Source organism: Perca flavescens, chromosome 12, assembly GCF_004354835.1.
Source record: "Perca flavescens isolate YP-PL-M2 chromosome 12, PFLA_1.0, whole genome shotgun sequence".
NCBI classification, from domain to species: Eukaryota; Metazoa; Chordata; class Actinopteri; order Perciformes; family Percidae; genus Perca; species Perca flavescens.
In genome coordinates, this window is record NC_041342.1 from 22,568,853 (window position 1) to 22,589,729 (window position 20,877).

Here is a 20,877-nt window from a genome sequence, read left to right on the forward strand (position 1 = left end):
ATAGAAAATAGTGGACCTGGCTCCCGGCCTATAAGCACTGATGTGAATTGAGTTGCAAATACATTCTGGGATACTAAAAGTAGCGGAAAAACCTACTATTGTTAATTAGATGCCCCATATAAAAATTGGCCCTTGAAAATTCATGTATAAAACGTTTAGTTAAATCTGATTTTCTGGCAGCAGTTCCCTCTTTACACATCCAGTGGATACGGAGCTACATTAGCATTCTTAGGAAGTCGTGTTTCGGACCACCTGGCAAAGTAATGTACTTTACTGGTGCTAATTCCCAAACAAATTTAAAAGTAATACAATTACTAAAATGCAACGGACACAGGAAAAACTAGAATTATTTGGGTCCCCTAGCCTAGACTCTAGGTCTGGGGCCCAGGCATAGTTGCCCTCTTTGCCCTGTTGGTAATCCAGCCTTGTTTCCTGTCTCCTAACCTGCTCTTAGTCAGGTCACCCTTACACGTTTTCATTCCCATACATTCAAATTAAACCTAAACAAGAGACAACCTGGGATCACACCAACCGCGATGCCAGATTTTCCAACCACCCTACTTATCACACACACACTGACACAAACACACACACACGCACACACGTAATGAAACTACAGGGAAAATAATATTGATAAAGTGAACACTAATGATCTACAATAGGCTGTACACATATTTGTTTCTCTGAGGCTTTATTGTCTATTTTCATGTGACAACTTAAAGCAACACTTTTCATCATTTCTCATCTCTAGCACAACTCCAACAAAGAGGAAAACAACTTTAACCAGGTCATTGCATGACCAACAGATGTGCTACTTGACTGAGATCATCTCACTGAGCCAGAGCAGAGTAGTATTAACAAATCACTTACCTGTGTCCTCTCTGCTCAAAGAAACTTTGGATCTGACAGGTTTCATCATATCATATATGTACATTCAGACCACAAACACCCAAAACGAAAGAAAAAGATAAGCGTAAAGGAAGTCTGTTTCCTCAAAGTCTGTGGCCGAGAGTCATTTTCATGTTTCTCTCTGAGCTGAATTCACAATTTCTTTTCTTTATTATTGAGAGAAAAAAAATGAATATCTCCTCTCCCTCGGACCCCATTATCATGCTTAATACCGCATTTAAATTGTTTCCACAGTATGTTGCCCTTTTTATATAAAACATTTTTTTTTTTTTAATTCATGAAAACATTAGAAAATAATTACAACAAAAAACACAAAAATCCCCTAAATCTCCTCTCCAGTGTCCAGAGCAACATATCCAGCGCATTTCATTAGGAGTCCCCGAGGAATCCGCTGGATAATGTGTCCTGCTTCTCCTGTTACAATGGGGATCATGTTAGAAGATGGGACTGCAGCTCGGATGAGAGGGGCTACGTCTGCAACAGGTGGACCAAGGAGAGTTGGAGGGTCGAAGAATTCACTTGTAGGATTTTCGGAGATGGACGCTGTGATCTGGGCTCAGAACCGGAGGTGAGATTTGTGTTTCACCATGTATCTGAGAAACGACGAAGAGATGGGAAGAAGGGTGAGTTTGTGCAATGCCAATGTCTTCATGAATTTTAAACATAATTTTATACAACTACTGTTGTATATGCATTACTGACAATAACAGGAAACAAACAAATGTTTGTTTGCTGTTACAGTGGCTTGCATAAGTTTACACACCCATGCTAAAGTTGACTAAAAAGAGGAATAAAAAAAATAAAATGAAAAACATCTTTTGAAAATTGATCTTAATGCCTTAATTAAAGAAATTGGGAAAATCCAAGCTTTAAGGACAACAATTTTGAATTTTGTGAATGAATAATGTATCGTGAATAAATAAATGTTCTTCCTTAAAATACAGGGGGCATAATTATACACACCCCTATGTTAAATTCCCATAGGGGCAGGCAGATTTTTATTTTTAAAGGCCAGTTATTTCATGGATCCAGGCTACTATGCATCCTAATAAAGTTCCCTTGGCCTTTGGAATTAAAATAGCCCCACATCATCACATACCCTTTACCATACCTAGTGATTGGAATGGTTTTATTTCAGTTAGCCTAATAGCTGGTTTGATTTGCCTTGAGAGATGATTTTATGGAAAGTACCCCATGCCAGTTGTGAGATATGGTGAAGGGTATGTGATGATGTGGGGCTATTTTAATTCCAAAGTCCAAGAGAACTTCATCAAGATGCATAGTATCCTGGATCCATGAAATAACTGGCCTTTAAAAATAAAAATCTGCCTCTATGGCAATTTAACATAGGGGTGTGTATACTGCTACTGGATACTAGAGACTTTTATTTTTATTTTTATTTTTTTTCCTTCTTCTTCTTTCTTACTTACTCTTTTTAGTCAACTTTAGCATGTGTGTGTAAACTTGTGCTAGCCACTGTAAATAGATGTGCACAAGAATCAAGACAGACCTGTCAAGGGTTTCCCAAAAGCGCAGGAAGACGGGCCGGTCCAGATGGCGCCTGTGGCGGCTCAGCTCCAGGACGGTCACATCCCACTTCTGCACGTTGGGGTCTATCTTTGCCTCATCATACTTCAAATGAAAGGCTCGAACTGGAGGGGGAACATGTATGCACACATGTCTATGGATGAATTCGGTTTGAGGGCGAAAGGAAACAAGCAGCCGTCAAAGCCGGCGTAATAATACTGTAATGTGTGAAAGGATTTTTAACCACTCTTGCAACAAAAACAACCAGGCAATCATGTGGAACATGCTGCATGTTGAAATTACGGTCATCAAAATGCTATTTACAAAATGGTTATCTATTACAGCTATAGCTATTACACTTTAGGTATCGACCCATATGGATTTTTTTTTAGTGCTGATGCAGATTTTTTTTTTCAACAGCCTTAGCCGATGACCGATACGGGCTGCCGATTTTCTTGAGCAGATATTTGGAGCAGATAATGCTTTTGCTCCCTCAATTTACATCATAAAAATGTAAACCCTGCCACACTGGATTTGTTTTTGGAATCTGCTCTGCCATTTCTTCAAAAATAATAAACAAAAACACAGATCAGTGTCACTTCTGCAATCATCTTACATTCACATCACCCAAATTATGTGTGCAATGTGCATCATATGGATGGGTGCACTGCATATGGTTAACGGTGCAAGGGTAAAAGGCTTTCATCAACATCTACAACACAGCCTTGGTGATGCATTGTTTGCTGACAGATATAACCAGGTCATCACAAAATGTCCTTTGTCAACACATGTAAAAGTAGCCACTGAAATAAAGTGCTGATTTGTAATTTAAGACTGCCATGGTGCTAGTAGGGGAGGGGCAGTGCAGGGTCTGCACGTGAACAGCAGCGTCTCCAGCAACACTGACCTGCCTGTGGACGCCTGTCTGTAAATAATGCCGGGAAAAAACTATCGGTGAACGCAGCAGCCGCGTATCAGCCGATGCCGATACACGTAAAAATATCGGCCGGCCGATAAAATCGGTCTATCACTATTACATTTGCATTTTGATAGTAACGCCAACAATAAACAGACTATTATTGGCCATAAAGATCGGTGTCTGCTGCAGGGCGACACTTATCTCTTGCTAGCTGTACACATTTCCTGGAGGAAATTCCACTTTAACAAATTCCAGCATTTAAGATTTTTATTAAAATTATGTTTTTCATCTGATTACAGTGCAAGAAATCAGAGATTTCAAGTTTGTTGACTTGACATCACAACAGCAGATATTGCCAGCTAGGTTTAACTACTACACAGAACTTTCACATCCAGCCTGTAAAGAAACATTTTTTTTTTCTTTTTTTACAAAGTTGTCATAACCAACTTCAATTTTTTTTTTTTATTTATCAATTAGTTGTTTGGTCTATACAAATGTCAGAAAATGGCAAAAAATTGTAATCACATTTACATCGAGTCCAAGGTAACATCATATAAAAATAATTTAAACTTTATTAATCCTGCAAGGGGAAACTACAATGTTTTCACTCTTTAAGAATAATAATAATAATAATAATAATAATAATAATAATAATAATAATAATAATAATAATAATAATAATAATAATACACATTTACACACAGGCCTGATTTGCACACAAATGCTCAGTACCTATACATGCACTAATGGAGAGATGTGAGAGCTGCCCATGGAAAGGCCCCCCGAGCTGTTGGGGGTTTGGTGCCTTGCTCAAGTGCACCTTGGCGGCGCCCAGGAGGTGAACTGGCACCTCTCCCGCTACCACCAAACTTTGGTCCGTATGGGGACTTGAACCAGCAACCCTCCGGTTCCCAACCCAACTCCTTTCTGACTGAGCTCAGCGTTTCCTCTATGTTGATTTTATTGTGGCGGTGCGCCATAGCAAAATTTCTTCTGCCACGCTATCAAAAATAGGGCAGACGCACGATAGTCACGGTTGCCTTTTAAATGATCCTGCCGACATAATGCAAACCCCCGTTGGCTGCCGCTCCCATTGCAATTTAACAAGTAGAACTATTCAGAGGTTATTGGGCCCATCCAGTTTAACTCCACATACTGTTGTGTTGATGTAGTTTATTGTCAAAATGTTCGCTTTCTTCCAAGTCGACTATTAAGCGACGAGCTCCACCAAAAACGTCACCGCGGGAGATGGCTTTGAAACGCAGACACCAAAATCAAGGTAAGAAATAAATAATTAAGGCTAACATTACAAGAAACATAAACAGGCTAGCTAGCTAAATGTTATCGATCTCACAACGTGACTTTTTGCCCGAAGACAGCGTTGTGGAGAGTGAAACGGGATACTAGAAAAAGGCGTTCAGGTAGTGTGCTATTAGCGGTTTGGACAGACCTCTCCCCACTGCTAAAAAAAAAAAATCCCCTAACCCCCATATCAGAGAAAAACAGGAAATCATCAAACTTGAGGAGCGGAAACAAGCAGAATAATATTATTTTATATATCTGTATTACTCACTTTTAGCGAAAATGTCGACAGGAGATCCATCAGGCAGCAGCCACGGCCAGCCTTTAAACTGCCAGGCAGGACCCTGCACAAACACGGCCACCACTCGATCCCTGCAGGAGCACACAATCGCTGGTTGTTGTTGTTGTTGTTGTTGTTGTTGTGAAGAGACATTATGTTTAACAGTTGGATACAAAATACAGACTCAAACATTTAACATGAAACCTAGTCATCTGCCACCAGTTAATATTAATGGTGATGTAATGCTGCTCGATACCATACCAAGGTTTAATGCTTAATGTGACATTAGGTATCTTTGAACTGTGTTGTTAGCAGCTAGATGTAATGCTCTTTGTAATATAATGAGGCAAGACTGAGGTGTTGGCAACCCTGGTGCAACACACACCAGACTGCCACCATGTCGACAGGATGTAAGGCATTACTCTTCTATTACGAATGTGTAAACATAATGAAAATACAGACAAAATGAACAAATGAAAAAAGAAAAAAAAACACAACAGTGCCCCCTCTAAAAAAAATCTAAAACTAATAATGAGAACACAAAGAGGGCAGTGTTTTGCAACGATTAGACTATAACACAAATTCTCAAACATCCTCAAAAGGCTGCATGTTTAATCCTGACTCATATTTGTCAACACTAGTCTCGCATTGCCAGACCTTCCTCCACAGCGCTGCGAAGGAGGGTCTGGCTAGTCCACACAGCATTCTAGGATGGGAGAAAAACATGCTCTGGTTTATTGCCATTTCTTTAAACCAATCACAATCGTCTTGGGCGGGGCCATGGTGCCACTGCAAAATAGACTCGGGAAGGAACTTGTTTTGGCGGAATATGTGTACATTCAAAAATTGGAGCTGAGCTGAGCCATCTGAGGTGTGGACTGACATGTGATTCTTTTCATGCTTTGACTAAAGGCAAATAACAGGCTGTACAAGGGTAACTTGCCATTCTTAGAATGAAAGGAAAGGCTCAGATTATGTATCATATTTGTCAAATGGATTGTCTATACTGTAATTTTATTAGGTTGGTTATTCACACATCTGTCTGTCCTGGGAGAGTTATCCCTCCTCAGTTGCCCTTCCTGAGGATTTTTCCATTTTTCCTGTTTAAAATGTTTTCTCTGTCCTTACAATGGGTTGTAAGGACAGAGGGTGTTGTATGCTGTACAGATTGCAGAGTCCCTTAAGGTACATTTGTAATTTGTGATATTGTGCTACATATAAATAAAATGACTAGTAAAAGAAAAAAAGTAAGTTAGAAATGCTGACATTATGCCCGCGCTGGTTCTCTCCACACAAGGTTCCTGTTCAGTGGGAACATTGTAGTAAGCCATTAATGAAACCGTAAATGACATGCAAACATGAATGGAATGCTTACCAGTCCTGTGGAGCCAGTTTGAGTGGCTGATCAATGATACGGTACGGCACAGTGACACTTAGTGTTGTGCCACCGGGCTGGATCTGGTCTTTGCGCCTCTGAAGCAGAACCTCATTGTCGCGTTGGATACCCTGCTTCTTCTTCTCTTCTGGTGTGACAAACCTGGTATGGCACAAACAAAATGAATACTACTACTTTATCTCATTTACAGTATTTTATACAGTGGGGGAAATAAGTATTTGACCCCTTGCTGATTTTGCAGGTTTGCCCACTTACAAAGAATGCAAAAATCTACAATTTTAATCATATGTACATTCTAACAGTGAAAGACAGAATACCAAAGAAAATTCCAGAAAATCACATCATATGAATTTATTAAAATTGATAACCATCTGATGAGGAAAAACAAGTATTTGACCCCCTGGACAAACAGCAAGTATTCTGGCTCCTACAAGCCAGTTAGTCTTTCTTTAAGACACAGCCCCAATCCGAACCAATTATCTACATCAAATACACCTGCCTCACCTCGTTACCTGTATAAAAGACACCTGTCAACACCCAAACAACTAGCATCCAACATCACCACCATGGGCAAGACCAAAGAGCTTTCTACGGACATCAGGGACAAGATTGTTGATCTGCACAAGGCTGGGATGGGCTACAAGAGAATCGGAAAGCAACTTGGAGAGAAAAGATCAACTGTCGGTGCAGTTATCAGGAAATGGAAGAAGCACCACACCACCCCCAACCTCCCTCGGTCTGGGCCTCCACACAAGATCTTGCCTCGTGGGGTGTCCCTGATCATGCGAACGGTGAGGAATCATCCCAAAACCACAAGGGGGGAACTGATGAATCAACTGAAGGCAGCTGGGACCACAGTTATAAAAGAAACGGTTGGTAACACACTACGCCGTCATGGATTGAAATCCTGCAGCGCACGCAAGGTCCCCCTGCTCAAGAAGAAACATGTACAGGCCCGCATGAAGTTCGCCATTCACCACCTGGACGACTCAGAAGAGGCCTGGAAGAAGGTGATGTGGTCAGATGAGACCAAAATAGAACTTTTTGGCCTCAACTCAACTCGTCGTGTTTGGAGGGCAAAGAACACCGAGTACAACCCAAAGAACACCATCCCCACCGTCAAGCATGGTGGTGGCAACATCATGCTTTGGGGGTGCTTTTCAGCCAAGGGGACGGGACAACTCCATCGTATTGAGGGGAGGATGGACGGGGCCATGTATCGTGGAATTCTGGACCGACATCTCCTTCCCTCAGTGAGAGAGCTGAAGATGGGTCGAGGATGGGTGTTTCAGCACGACAACGACCCTAAGCACACCGCCAAAGCAACAAAAGAGTGGCTGAAGAAGAAGCACATCAAGGTTCTGGAGTGGCCTAGCCAGTCTCCAGACCTGAATCCGATTGAAAATCTTTGGAGGGAGCTTAAAATTGAGTTGCCAGGCGACAACCTCGGAACCTGAATGATTTGGAGGCTGTCTGCAGGGAGGTGGGCCAACATCCCTGCCGAAATGTGCACAAACCTTGTCACCAACTATAAAAACCGTTTGACATCTGTGCTGGCCAATAATGGCTTTTCTACAAAATATTAACATGCTGTTTGTCCAGGGGGTCAAATACTTGTTTTTCCTCATCAGATGGTTATCAATTTTAATAAATTCATATGATGTGATTTTCTGGAATTTTCTTTGGGATTCTGTCTTTCACGGTTAGAATGTACATATGATTAAAATTGTAGATTTTTGCATTCTTTGTAAGTGGGCAAACCTGCAAAATCAGCAAGGGGTCAAATACTTATTTCCCCCACTGTAGAAGCTCCACATTTGCTTACATGGCACTGAAAATCTAATTTTTCAAATCAGCTTTGGTTCCAACTTTGGGGTTTTGGATTTTGGAGTTTTCTGCTTGTCCCTTTTCCTGTTGCTTTTCTCACTGATTTGAAGGTAAAGTCACGTTTTGGAGTGTTGAAACTCCCATCATATGGCTGGAAACCGTAAACTTTGATTGCTGCTTATTAAATGTTATAGAAAAACAAAGAAACATATGAAACGGGATGCCTGTACTACGAAGCAAGATTTGGCGTTAACAAGGTAACTTCAGGTTCAACCCAGGGTTTTGTGTATCACGACGGTGGATCACTTGTTACCGGGTTCAATCGCCATGGTTACTTATGCTGAACACCTAACCTGGTCGGGAGCAGGTTATGTTGGAGATTAGAGATCAACCGGTGTTAAAGCACCGCCTACCGACCAATCAATACTCGATTGATAACGGCGTTACCGTCCTTAGAAGATCAGGTGGAGCTCGGTGTGTGGAGAGAGAGAGAGAGAGAGAGATGGGCTGAGAAAAGTTAAAACACTTAGAGACAGACAACCCTGTTAACATTCCCTGATGAGTATTTTTATGAAAGTTATAGATTTTCAGCGGAGGGAATTACGTATCATCTATTTGTCGGCTTGTTGAGCCGTGTGTTGCCAATGCGCACATCGGTTTGAATTATGTTATTTATTATACTACATATTTATGTAGAATTATACTTTGCTCTTCTTATGTAAAATATGCGGCTCCGGTAGAGGTTTGTGATTGGTCGTGCCGTGCAAACACCGCCTCTTTTATGTGAACGTGCCCGCCGCTGGATTGGGATTAACACAGTTTATGTGGGACAGTGGTTGTTAGGTTAGGTGAAACCTGGTAACCGAAAGAAATCCAGGCCTCAGGATTATTTCCAGGTTGTTGTTTTTTTTTTTTTTTTTTTTAGCTTGGTTTGTATAATGTAATGCTGTAGGCTTTACTATCTCTCATTGAATTAGAATAAGGAGAGAGACTGGCAGATTGTCTGTATTATCACATTAGATGTAACAGATTGTTGCACTGTTATGGTTAATAACAGCAATTTCTACATTTACAGCAACTTTTTGGAAATGGGTCAAGTGTAATATGCAAATATGTATTTGTGTTCATTGTCCTTTTGTCAGTCTAACATGAGTAGTGATGCACAATATATTGGAAATTATTGAATGATTATCATAGATATATCATATTGGTAAATGGTCATAACAGCAATAATAAAATTGTGTATTGGACAACATTTTCATATCCGTACATCCCTAAACACGAGTTGTAAGTTGAGCTGTCATTATGTAATATCATTTGTGATGTCTATGTGTTTAGATTAGCTTTCCAAACATAATTCATTCCTGGCCACACAAGACAACAGTATTACCTACCATTTCTTCTCCTCTGGGCTTAAACCTCATCATGGCTGCTATTATTACAGCTCATTCCAAGCAAAGATAATAGGTTTTATTAGATTGGTATTAGAAGTAGATCTTTTGCAGCCCTGATTATATCGCTGTTACATTAAAAACTGGATGTTCATCCTTTGCCATCCCTTGTTCCATCACAGTTTACAATTAATAGTGTTAAATGTGTATCAGTCTTTTCCATGTTGGCAATGGTGTATCACCAGCATCTTCTCATGCAGTAGTTATATAATTACAAAGTAGCCAACAATGACCACCCTGTTAAGACATTAATCAAGTCTCTAAACGTTCCAACTTATTACTTACTTACTTATTGCAGAGGACTTCGGCGAAAAAAGGGATGGATGTGCCAGAGAAATAATTTGGGGCCCAATTCTGTTCACCATTTTATACAAATAATAGTGTGTATTCCCTGACAGTGCGGAAGCCTCATGACTTAAAAAAAACAGTACGACTCTACAACTTTCTGTACCCATTTAAAATGTAACCCCTCCCCCCAAAAAACATTTCTAATTCTAATTTCATTCCTAATGCTTCAAAGTGTAGCAATGAGCAGATTAAAAGAAAATAAACCTAAAGATAAAACAAGCAACAGTATACTTACTTTAGATCCTGCAGGAGATCCTTAGCATTGAGCATTGTGATGAGTGAGGTGGTGGCGGCAGGGATGATGACGATGGGTGTCCGGGACCCTGTCGAGAAAGTCATGATAAAACAGATTGTGTTGCATAGACAGTCAAATAAAAGGCAGTTATCTGACAGAATAGAAAGCCTATGTTGGTTCACATTACATAACATCACAGTATACTGTATTTTATGTGCCAAAAACAGAGTAAGCGCAATGTACCTTTCTTCTGATTCGGTGGCGGTCTGGCTTGTGAAACTAGACGGAAAAAGACAAGAAGAATGTATGTACACATAAACACATTTGTAGAGCGCATTACATTTCACAGTAGAGCTATGACTGGACCCAAAGAACCCACATAGCTTCGGTTTAAACCCCACCTGAGCCTGAACCAAGGCAGCAGTTTTGGGCCCTGTGCCCGATTAAAAAAAACAAAAAAACAGGGAAATTTGCACAAACCTGACGCAATTCAAGACTGGGAACATTTAGAGAAATATTGGGTTTGGGCAGACATTCAAAGCTCCATTTCACAGAGAGGCAAAATAATGATACAAATGATCCTAAATGAAACTGCTTTGCTTTTCTACTGTTACAGGTCTGTTTTTCCACCAAAAACATTAAGTATCTACTAAATAATAATTGCAATAACTAACACAAATATTAAATGCTTCAGCTGGCTGTATAACTGAATAATTCCGTGAAATTATTTACTGCAAATGGCTCACATAAAAAGCTCAAATAAAATCAAAGAAATGAAAGAATGTGAGGGCACATGTAGACCATTTAATCTGCAAGAGGTGAACTCCTGCATTCCTTTCTTTAAATATTCTTCATCTATCAAGTTGAACACCTCTGTTTATATCATTAATATCATTGCTGTAGGACAAACGTGTCACAGTCAACCAGTCAGGAGGTCATCACTTACAACACAGACTGATGATGCTTTGTTGTGCTCTTACATATTCTGCAAGAAAAAAAAAAGCTGCAGGGGAGCATCTTGGGCCCGTATTTGCTGAGGACTAAAACAGACATGTGATTCTTCTCTTCAAACAAAGGTCCCTTTTACAGAGGCAGTTTGATCCAGAAAGCATGTGCATATTTTCTATGCTATGGTCATATGTGGCATCTATCCGCCAGCTTTTTTTTTTTTGCGAAGCACTCGCCAACGACTAAAAGCCTGAGACTCTCATCTCAGCTTTCTCCATGTTCTCTTCGGTCTCATTGAGTCTGCCATGTTGTCCGTGGAGGCTGCTGATTGGTGAACCCCCCCACCCCCCATCTCTGCACCCTGGGCCTGAAAACCACCTCCTCTCAAGAGGTCCAAAGCTTCTGTGCTAGCTGTGTAACATCAACACGCCCCAGGTGCTCGACGCTCCAAGTTCAGGCTGCACGGCTATACTGAGCTGACGGCAGCTACACAGCCTGAGCAGTAACTACTTTAGCAACAACTTTCTGTCCAACGAGGGAACTCTGTAAACCACCAAGAGTCGAGACAGAGCAGCCAGAGGACAGTAGAGTAGCAGAGATAAAACCAGAAAACATTTTCTCCATAAAATATAATCCAGTTTAGGTTTTTAGTGGGAGAACGGGCATTTAGGGCACAGAGCGGAAATGACAGAGGGACCATTCTTCCTTTTACAAGACAGTGTAGCATCAAAATGATTGATGTTGCTTTAAATGCACCATCCTGCCTTGTCAAATTACAGTATATATGGACATCTTATAGACAGAAGCTAATGTACAAAGGAAATCCCCTGGAGCTACAAAAACTGAAATGTAACAGCTACTAGTGTGTTGGATTGTTTGGTAGGATAATGTGGCATTTTCCCATAGACAGTATATAATGGACCAACAGATCCCATTGCTCTGGACGGAGACCAGTCAAGGATATTAGAAGCACTTTTCCGGTGAGCGCTGAGCGTTACTGCACAGCCTCCAACTGAGAGAGACAACGTAAATGTGATGTGAGCAACCGATCTGAAAGTTGTAAGTCTTCTGGTAGCTGTGACAAGAGAAATCTCAATCATTCCCAATCTTACAGAGACGGAGAGCGTAGGTATGTGTAAGGAGATAACATAGGCACAGGCTAATTATTGCTAACTAAAATGATAGTTAACATTAGTAATTAAACCTAAACAGCTAACGTAAGTCGAAACTGCCTGAGAGCTTCTCCTGTACTATACGGTAATTCCTCTACTATGCGACAGTAAGTCGCTTGGTTGTGACACAATCGTTAGCCTATTTTTACGAAAATGTCTGCTACGGAGCCATAATGTGAGATACAAGGTAATGAAGCCTTTTATACATTGTTGTGTTTCTTTAGAAATAAACAATGGACAAATAGAGTCTTTAAACGCTTCAGATGTAAAGTTATTCGCTGTCAAAGTGACGTCAAAATGAATGGCAGTCAATGGAATGCTAACGGAAGGTGATCGCTTTGTAGCATCAAAATGGCGCCATAGGAGGTTCGTGTTCTGAAGCGAAGCTTACCCCCTTGCATTTCCCCCCTCTGTCCCTACAGAAGTTGTGGGTCCAAATGACACATGCAGACAGCTGCTCAACATTTACTGACATCACTGGGAGGAAAACCTCCCACAGCCAGGACAGACTGGACTTCACAACCAGCCCCTTGTCAGTCAGGTCAAAGTTACAGATGATAATGACAGTAGGTGAGGTGTTATGATAAGACCCTTTTTCTACATTTCTAAAACACATTTGGGAGGGAACAGAGATTTAACATTTTTTAACCACTGAAAAATTCTGTGACACGTCACATAGGTAGAAAAGCTGCTTTGTTACAATATATACTGTAGTTTCTTTATTCAGGAGAGGGATGTTTCCTGCTCTTTCAGAATAAAAAATAATGCATGAATAAATAAGATGATGGGAGGTTGGGATGTTGCATAACATTTGGAAAAAAACAAAACACTTGTATTTGTGTCAGTAAAAGCATTTGCTAGCTCAGGCTTTCTCATCGTGAATTTAACAGTTGCATCTACAAAAGTGGCCGACTGAAAAAGCAAAATGATCTGCCCTCTCACTATCATCTCTAGTGGTCCAGGTCTGTTGTTATTCTTAACTCTCATGCACATTAAGTCCTAAAATTACTATTTTGGCATTTTGCAGGAAAAAAAATTGATACACAATTGGCCCAAGTTTAAAAAAAAAAAAAAAAAACAAGATTGTATTTTTTGCATCACACAGCCAAACTTGGTGGGCTACAGTCTTTCACAATACAAATCTTTTTTGGTTTAACGCCAAACAATTCAAAAACCCAGTTTTTAAATGGGACTCTGTAGTTGCTAACAACCCTCTCCGCTACCAAGGCTATTCTATAAGAAAACAACTTTTTGGAAGCTCCCAAAAATTCTTTAAAGAATAACAACTTGTACATTCCAATACAGGCAGGTATTAAAACAAATTAGCATTATGCTACCTTAACAAAAACATTGTAAGCAGCAGACATATGCATGAAAAATGTAGATATTTTGAATCTAACCAACCTGGACGAGGGACAGGCTGCAGCGCTGGGGTCTGGGCCTTCCGAGCAGATGCTCCTTCCTGGAAAACACAACACCCAAGGGTCATATTAATAAAACGTACTATGCCTTTAACCATGTAAATGATGCAGCAACAAAATTGTTGCTCTGTGTGTTGTTGTGCATTTAAATCTAAAAGGCCTAAGACTGCTCAACAACAACCAATAAGACGTTGAGACACTGGAGTAAAGTTTTAAAAAGTTTTGAGAAGAAAATGTAGATTAAGAAAAAAAGTTGGGTTTTGGGAAAAGAAGAAAAGCAGTTACCCTCTTTGTCATGTTAATAGAATTCTCCTTGGAAAACACGGTCCTTTGTCGATAGCTGCTCACCCTCCACTCCCCCCAGGTCACTATTAATTCCCTGGAGAAGTGTGTGTGCGAGTGTGCATGTATCTGTGTGTATGTTGGGGGGGGGGGTGGTGTTAGGGGCTTTAAAAAGGGGGCAACACTAGGGGTCTAGTAGTAATCCATTATCTAGTGACATTGCTGCAGGCTGGAGCTCACACTGACAGATTAGCGACAGACACATGCAGACCAAAAAAATAAAATAAAATACCCATCAAAATTTCCCAGAGCTTTGTGAAGCCTTCAAATTGCTTGCGTTGTGTGACCGATGGCGGGCTGATATTATCGGCCAATATTAGCCATTTTCCGAACTATTGGTATCGGCATTTATAAAAAAAATTAAATATTCATTAATCAGAATCATTCATAATGATAAATAAATAATGATAAATGAATATTTAAAAAAATAAAATAAAAACGGACGAAACACCCATCAACCGAGTTATGAGTGTTGGTGTTGCATAGTTTGTCCACCAGAGGGCGCTCTACAACGTCCCTGTTGGCAACACTCTTGTTTAACCCTTTAAGTTTCATATCTTCAGTTTGTATTTTTATACATTTTATTTATCAGAACTTTAATATATTTATATATTCCTCAGTTCTGTTGTGACAATAATACAAGTTTATTTTTAAAAATTGCATTATATTATTTTAGTGAGGACTAATAAATAACTACAAATAACTAATGTTAGGGAAATCTATTTGTTTTGTTACACGTTTCTGGATTTTATTTTTTTAATATATAAATCGGCTGATATATCGGAATATTGTTATCGGCCTTAAAAATCGGTCAGGCTCTAGTGTCAATTCCTGCACTGATTAAAACAACAGCTGGGTTAATGAATTTGTCAACCTAACTATCGCTAGCTAGCAATAGCGATTAATCGACCAATTGTTTCAACACAAATTGATCAGCTGTTGTGCCACTGCAGTGTCTGTGGCTGTCTATCGCGCTTGCTACGGTGAGACCAACCAGTCAGTGAGAAACTGGTGAATCATCTGCTACTTCTTCTTTCAAAAGACTGAAAGCTGAAACCATCAGTAAAAAGCAGTTGCCAGTTGTCATTTTCAAATCATATGGATATGATGGTCTGGATATGATTGACAGTTAATGTGCATTATGCTTGAATTCCAAGTGTTCAACATGCCAGACCAATGGCAAGCAATGTAAAGTAAGGCCAATACCCTTTCAGTTTAAAAAAAAAAAAAATTAATATAATTTATTATTTATAATTTAATTTAAATAAATTATATTTAAAATCTTAATTCTAACCTTTTGTGTATTTAAGCAAAATTCTTTATTGTAATGGACATCATTTTGACAATTTTCTTTTTCTTAAAGAACTGATCGGCCTGGTTAATTATCACATGATTAATTGATTTAGTTTAAAAAATATTTAATGGGGAATTGGAACAAAATGTTTCACTATTTTATAGTGGTAATGGTAAGATAGTTTATGCTTCATATGATTGATATATATTATAATTAATATATCTTTAACACCCATAAAAAGTTTGGGTCATGATATTGCTTTTAAAAAAAATTAAAAATAAATAAATAAATAAATAAATCGAAAAGCAAAGCTTTAAACTGTTACACATGTAAGAGACCTCCGCAAAGCTTGTTAGCACGATCAAGAGGTCCTTTGAAATACATTATTTAAACCATGTTTCCTCAGTAGAAATGTATAAATCAATTAGCTCATAATCATTTAGACTATCCAGCATTAGCAAATCAAATTGTATGAAGGAGCTAGTAAGCCTCATCCCCATCCGGTCAACTGACACCAGGTCAGTCCATCCCTGCCAGTCAAAGCTTGTCTGCAGATATGCTCTGCTCCACATTACAGCTTTACAATACAGCATTTAAAAGGATTGCAATTTATTTTAACTTTTTATTTTATACAGCCATACTGTATCCATTTTTTGGCCGCTTAAAGAACATTGCTCCCAGCCAATACCAGTATGTCTGCTGAGAGAGCTTAGTCTAACAGTCAGTTTATAAAGAGATTAAATTTAAGCCTAATAAAAGGTGGGCAGAGTGCATCTAAAAAGGGATCATGACCGGCAACCTCCAATGAAAACAACTTCCCCTACTCATACTGTGGTTGAATTAAAATTGCTGATTACCATGGCTGAATGAGTGTAGAGGAAACATTGTTATTATCTGTATTCAATTATCATCCAATACAAGAGACTGGCAGGCTAAAGACTGGGACTAAACCGGCTTCATATTAGACAATCCACAAACCTTTAAGATTTGTGGAAGTGCTGAAGGCTTCTCTCCCCTCACCTCTTACTACACAGTACGATAAATTGAGATAATGCTTTATTCCTCTTTCTGGATTGGTTGTGAATACAAATAGGTCAGCAGCCCAAGCCCCCTCCCCTTTAACAGAACAGGCAGCAACAGCAGCAGAGACGGCATGACGTGTCGGGAGAGCGTACTGCCACCAAGCCTAGAGAGGTATTTCCGAACGAACACACAACTCACAGCGCTAAATCCTGTTCATCTTACGCCTACCCTGCTGCTTTCACCCCTCTAGCCCTCTCACAGACAACACGACGACAGCACAGAGCGGAGTGCGAGGGGCTGCTGAATGAGGAGGGTGAGAAGAGGAAAGCGGAAACAAAAAAAAAAAAAAAAATGAAAGAGGCACATGGGGGGAGGGATGTTAACATGACAGCATGTGAATCAAAGAGGAAGAGCGAGAGAAAACAAGCACCAGCACAGTAATAGAAGAAGAAACTGAGGAAGGAAGGCTTGTGCACCGTCCAGAGATGATCCCCATCTATGCACTGCTGCTTTAATATACACAATACGACAAGCGAGGGCAGTGAAAGGACCCCGGGCTGCAGCTAACTGTCAACCACTGACTCTCTACTCCCTTTGGCCAAAGGCAGTAGCACCGTTAGCATCAAGCCTCTGGGGACAATGCGCCAAGGCAAATAGAGAGACTGCAACACTGGAGCCCTAACAAGTGCCTGTGGACGCATGTGGTAGATGGCTCCAAATTCCTGGATGAGGACTACATTTTCACATTTTTCTGAGCAACAGCCACATGTGGGTTGGGTTAAAAGAAGAGAATGATTTGTCAGGTTGTAGAGGAAATATATGAGTCTGAGTTGTCGAGCCCAAGCAGTACGAAATTGGTATTTTGGCTAAGGGCACAGTACGAGCAGTGACCAAGAGGGCGATCAGTGTGTGAGGATTGTAATTCATCACATTCAGAAGAAATGGATACCCAAAAGAGACGAGTACTTAGATAAAAACGGGTGAGTTCATGCTGCAAATGCGCATCAACACAACGCTACGCTGAAGAAATAATTCTTGCTAATTAAATGAGCAGTTATTGTTTACCGTACAGGATGTGAAGGGTGTGCCTTCATAAAAAGGAAACACCATCTCTATTTCTGTTACCCCATGCAAGAATACAAGAGAGCTAACAGAAGTCTTTTCAGTGTTCCTGCGAGCTCTCACAAACCACTCTTTGTCTTGGTGGGGTCCTTTAAGAGGGTAGTGTGTAATTCAGTAAAAAACTGGGAGATCACAATCCACTTCAGGGTGCTAGCAGCGCAAACACAGGCTGTTCTTTCTATAACCTTTCCTCATCTGGATGCTGTTCAAGAGCAAACGAATGTTAAGTTGATAGAAGCAGAACATATTTGGTTTATTCTTGTCCTGAAAACATAAGATATTCCTAAAGTTCAGTAAACAAGATGTGAAAGTAACTCCTTGAAAAGTATACAGAGTTTATTTTGATCTCCATTAGCCTGCTGTGCAAACACTACACAACTGAGTACTAAAAATGTGCACCTTTAGGAGTTTTCTTATATGGCAGTGTGTAAAAGGTTTGTACAACTAGTATTTTAGCATTATATTGTTCGTCATCTGTGGAGCCACAAGAGACTAGTGTAGGAATGAGTCAAAGGGGGGAAGAAAAATGAAATTTGTGTTAATATTCAAGCTTAATTCACTAACTAAATTTGCCATTTTAAATATATTCTATATGAAACAAATTTCATATGAAAAAGGGAAATGGGAAGTACTTAATCCAGAAGCCCAGCTTCATAATACAATCACTTTCTTTAATTTTCTTTACTGATCCTGACACCAGAGAAGGTAACAAAAACAAAGCTAAAGGTTAGGGTCATAAAACTACATGGTACACATTTGAATTAAATGACGGCCAATAAGTAAGATAAACATTAAGCAAATGCATATACGGGAAATTCTTAAATTTTGGAGAATTTTGTAAATTCCACAATATGGTTGAGTTGTCCTTAATTAAAATGCATCAGTCATTGTCAGGATGAATCAATAATTCCTCAGTATAATGGTAGAGGAAACACTGATGTAGTCATTTTATCTGTTGTGAATATACAAATATTGAGTATAGCAGCTTTAAATGTGACCTGCTGTATCTATCGTGTTGCTCAAATATATCCTACACTCTGTCTCCTAGGCAATCACAAGACATGGGACAGAACGGACTCGCACATTGCAGCTGGCTTGTCAGGCAACAACATTGTCTGCGAGTGTCAAGTGATTTACATACATTGAAATTAGAGATCATCAACGGGTCATAGTTCCTTAAGCGACCCACCTTATAGACTTCACTTTGCCTCCTGGGATCAAGGACTAGTCAGATACTACTGATGTTTGGCCTACAAGTGACTGTCTGAGTGAATTAGTCCTGCCGAAACCATGCAGTGGAGACGACGCCACTGTTGTGCACATACAGCAAAAATTTTATATCTCCTCTCACTGTTGGGTCTACTGGCCTTTATGGTCCACCAGGTGTGGCTGCTTAAGCTCACAGGTATGTTGCGGTGGAGAGGTCATCCTGTGGTGTACGGAGGTGGTGAACTTCATACCACCAAAGCCAAAAGGAACATGAGCGCCCCACATTCAACGTTGAGGTTTGTCATTGTTCCTCAGCCGACCTTCAAGGCTGATGCCAACATCAGCTTGCCTGAGAAGGAGGGTGTCTCCTCCCGTCAAGGAGACCCAAGTTTTGAGTTTTTGAACACTTTAGCAGCCAACACTAGCCAAAGTGCAGAGAGAGATCTTAGTAGCACAATAACCCATGGGCCTTTTACTTATATTATCAACGAGCCAGACAAATGTACTGACAGCAGACCCGCACCATTTTTGGTGTTGCTGATAGCCACGGAGGCTCGGCAGGTGGAGGCAAGAAATGCCATACGGCAGACATGGGGGAACGAGAGCGTGGCTTCGAATGTGGGATTCATCCGGCTGTTTCTGCTGGGGAAAAATGAAGGAGAGCTGGGACTTTTACAACAAAGGATGCTAGAAGCAGAGAGCCGGAGGTATCACGATATAATTCAGCAGGACTTCATGGATTCCTACAATAACCTGACCATAAAGACATTGATGGGAATGAACTGGGTGGCAATTTACTGCCCACAAGCCAGCTATGTCATGAAGACGGACAGCGACATGTTCGTCAACACAGAGTACCTCATTTACAATCTGCTCAGGCCAGAGCTGAAGCCTAAGAAGAACTACTTCACAGGCAATAACATGAGAGGCTATGCACCCAACCGAAACAAAATCAGCAAGTGGTACATGCCCCCTGAGCTGTACCAAGGGGACAAGTATCCCACCTTCTGCTCTGGGACTGGTTACGTCTTCTCTGGAGACTTAGCGAGGAAAATCTATCATGCATCGCTGAGAATCCGCCACCTGCATCTGGAGGATGTGTATGTGGGAATATGCCTGGCCAAGCTCCGGATCAAGCCCTCTCCTCCCTCCAATGAGTTCCTATTCAACCACTGGCGGGTGTCCTATTCCAGCTGCAAGTATAGCCATCTGATAACATCACATGGGTTTCATCCCAATGAACTACTTAAATACTGGCATCACCTGCAGAGCAACAAACACAACGCATGCATCAACACATTGAGAGCAGGCAGGATAAACTCAAACAGAATGAACAGGGAGAGACCAGCTCAAAATAACTGAAAAAGTTATCACCAAACTCTCCTTGTTACAAGCTCCTTGTTGGATACAAATGATTTATATCTCAGCTCAATCGGTTATGAACATCAAGGGATTCATCATCACTTTAATTAACATGGAAACTGCAAATTCTGTATAAATGTGTAAAAACTGATGAAGTGCTCTACTTTTAATCGCCAACATTTTACAAAAGAGATGAACAATGTTTAAATGTCTGAGTCAAACCACTGGAGAGTCTATGTACACAGTTATATTTTACAACAAAATAAGCTGTGTTTCACTGTGGTGCAAAGGCTTCTTTTTTGTAATAATGTAAGATTTACCATACATGTTTTATATAGGCTACTCTAAAACTAGAGTGGACAGGGCACAGTGCCAATAAACATTTATTGTTTCAAATAGTCAATTAAGTCATTTCAGAAGACATGAAGTTAGCTACTAAATACTGAAATGACTGCACATCAATAACAAATGTGGGACCAGCAACTTTCTATGTATCAAATGACCAAAACCTTTTCTGGGGAAAAAACCTTTTAAAAAGTAAATTATTTTGGGTTTCCCTGTATTACTTGAGTGAGATATTGTCTCGTGACAACTCCATTTAAAAGAATTACAGCTAACTGTAGATGATGACGCACCTCTAAAAGACGATCTTAAAGACGATTAAAGAAAAAAAAAGAAAAATTCTGTTTTGTGGTTTATGCATTTTTTTTTAGGCTTGCTGCGGTAGCCAGTGTTATACGGTATCCAGGCATACGCTGATTACATTACTTGCCCACCACCCCTACTTGTT

The 20,877-nt window shown here is 40.1% G+C and overlaps 2 protein-coding genes across 4 annotated transcripts in view; one reads left to right on the forward strand and one right to left on the reverse strand.

Moving 5' to 3' along the window:
- Window positions 1–670: 670 nt before the first annotated feature.
- Window positions 671–20,877, reverse strand: part of cdc73 (cell division cycle 73, Paf1/RNA polymerase II complex component, homolog (S. cerevisiae)) — a 29,803-nt gene continuing 9,596 nt past the window's right edge. Inside the window, exons 11-17 of the mRNA XM_028593437.1 lie at window positions 13,719–13,776; window positions 10,438–10,473; window positions 10,195–10,282; window positions 6,313–6,474; window positions 4,929–5,029; window positions 2,420–2,561; window positions 671–1,502 (exon numbers count right to left, since the gene is read on the reverse strand). Coding sequence (XP_028449238.1) covers window positions 1,466–1,502; window positions 2,420–2,561; window positions 4,929–5,029; window positions 6,313–6,474; window positions 10,195–10,282; window positions 10,438–10,473; window positions 13,719–13,776 — 624 coding nt within the window. The 3' untranslated portion in view covers window positions 671–1,465. The remainder of the gene's footprint in view (window positions 1,503–2,419; window positions 2,562–4,928; window positions 5,030–6,312; window positions 6,475–10,194; window positions 10,283–10,437; window positions 10,474–13,718; window positions 13,777–20,877) is intronic.
- LOC114565407 (beta-1,3-galactosyltransferase 2-like) lies at window positions 4,492–20,742 on the forward strand. Of its 3 annotated transcripts, none has more exons than XM_028593439.1 (2): window positions 4,492–4,634; window positions 18,565–20,742. In XM_028593439.1, exon 2 carries the CDS (start codon window positions 18,807–18,809, stop codon window positions 20,085–20,087), a length of 1,281 nt encoding a protein of 426 aa, XP_028449240.1. In that variant the 5' UTR covers window positions 4,492–4,634; window positions 18,565–18,806; the 3' UTR covers window positions 20,088–20,742. The 3 variants fall into 3 exon arrangements, with proteins under 3 accessions (XP_028449240.1, XP_028449241.1, XP_028449239.1); XM_028593440.1 differs by lacking the exon at window positions 4,492–4,634 and adding an exon at window positions 12,773–12,884; XM_028593438.1 differs by lacking the exon at window positions 4,492–4,634 and adding an exon at window positions 16,530–17,374.

Bases quoted from the DNA above. Each gene is read 5' to 3' on its own strand.
- LOC114565407 (XM_028593439.1), top strand. From the start codon at position 18,807: ATGCAGTGGAGACGACGCCACTGTTGTGCACATACAGCAAAAATTTTA.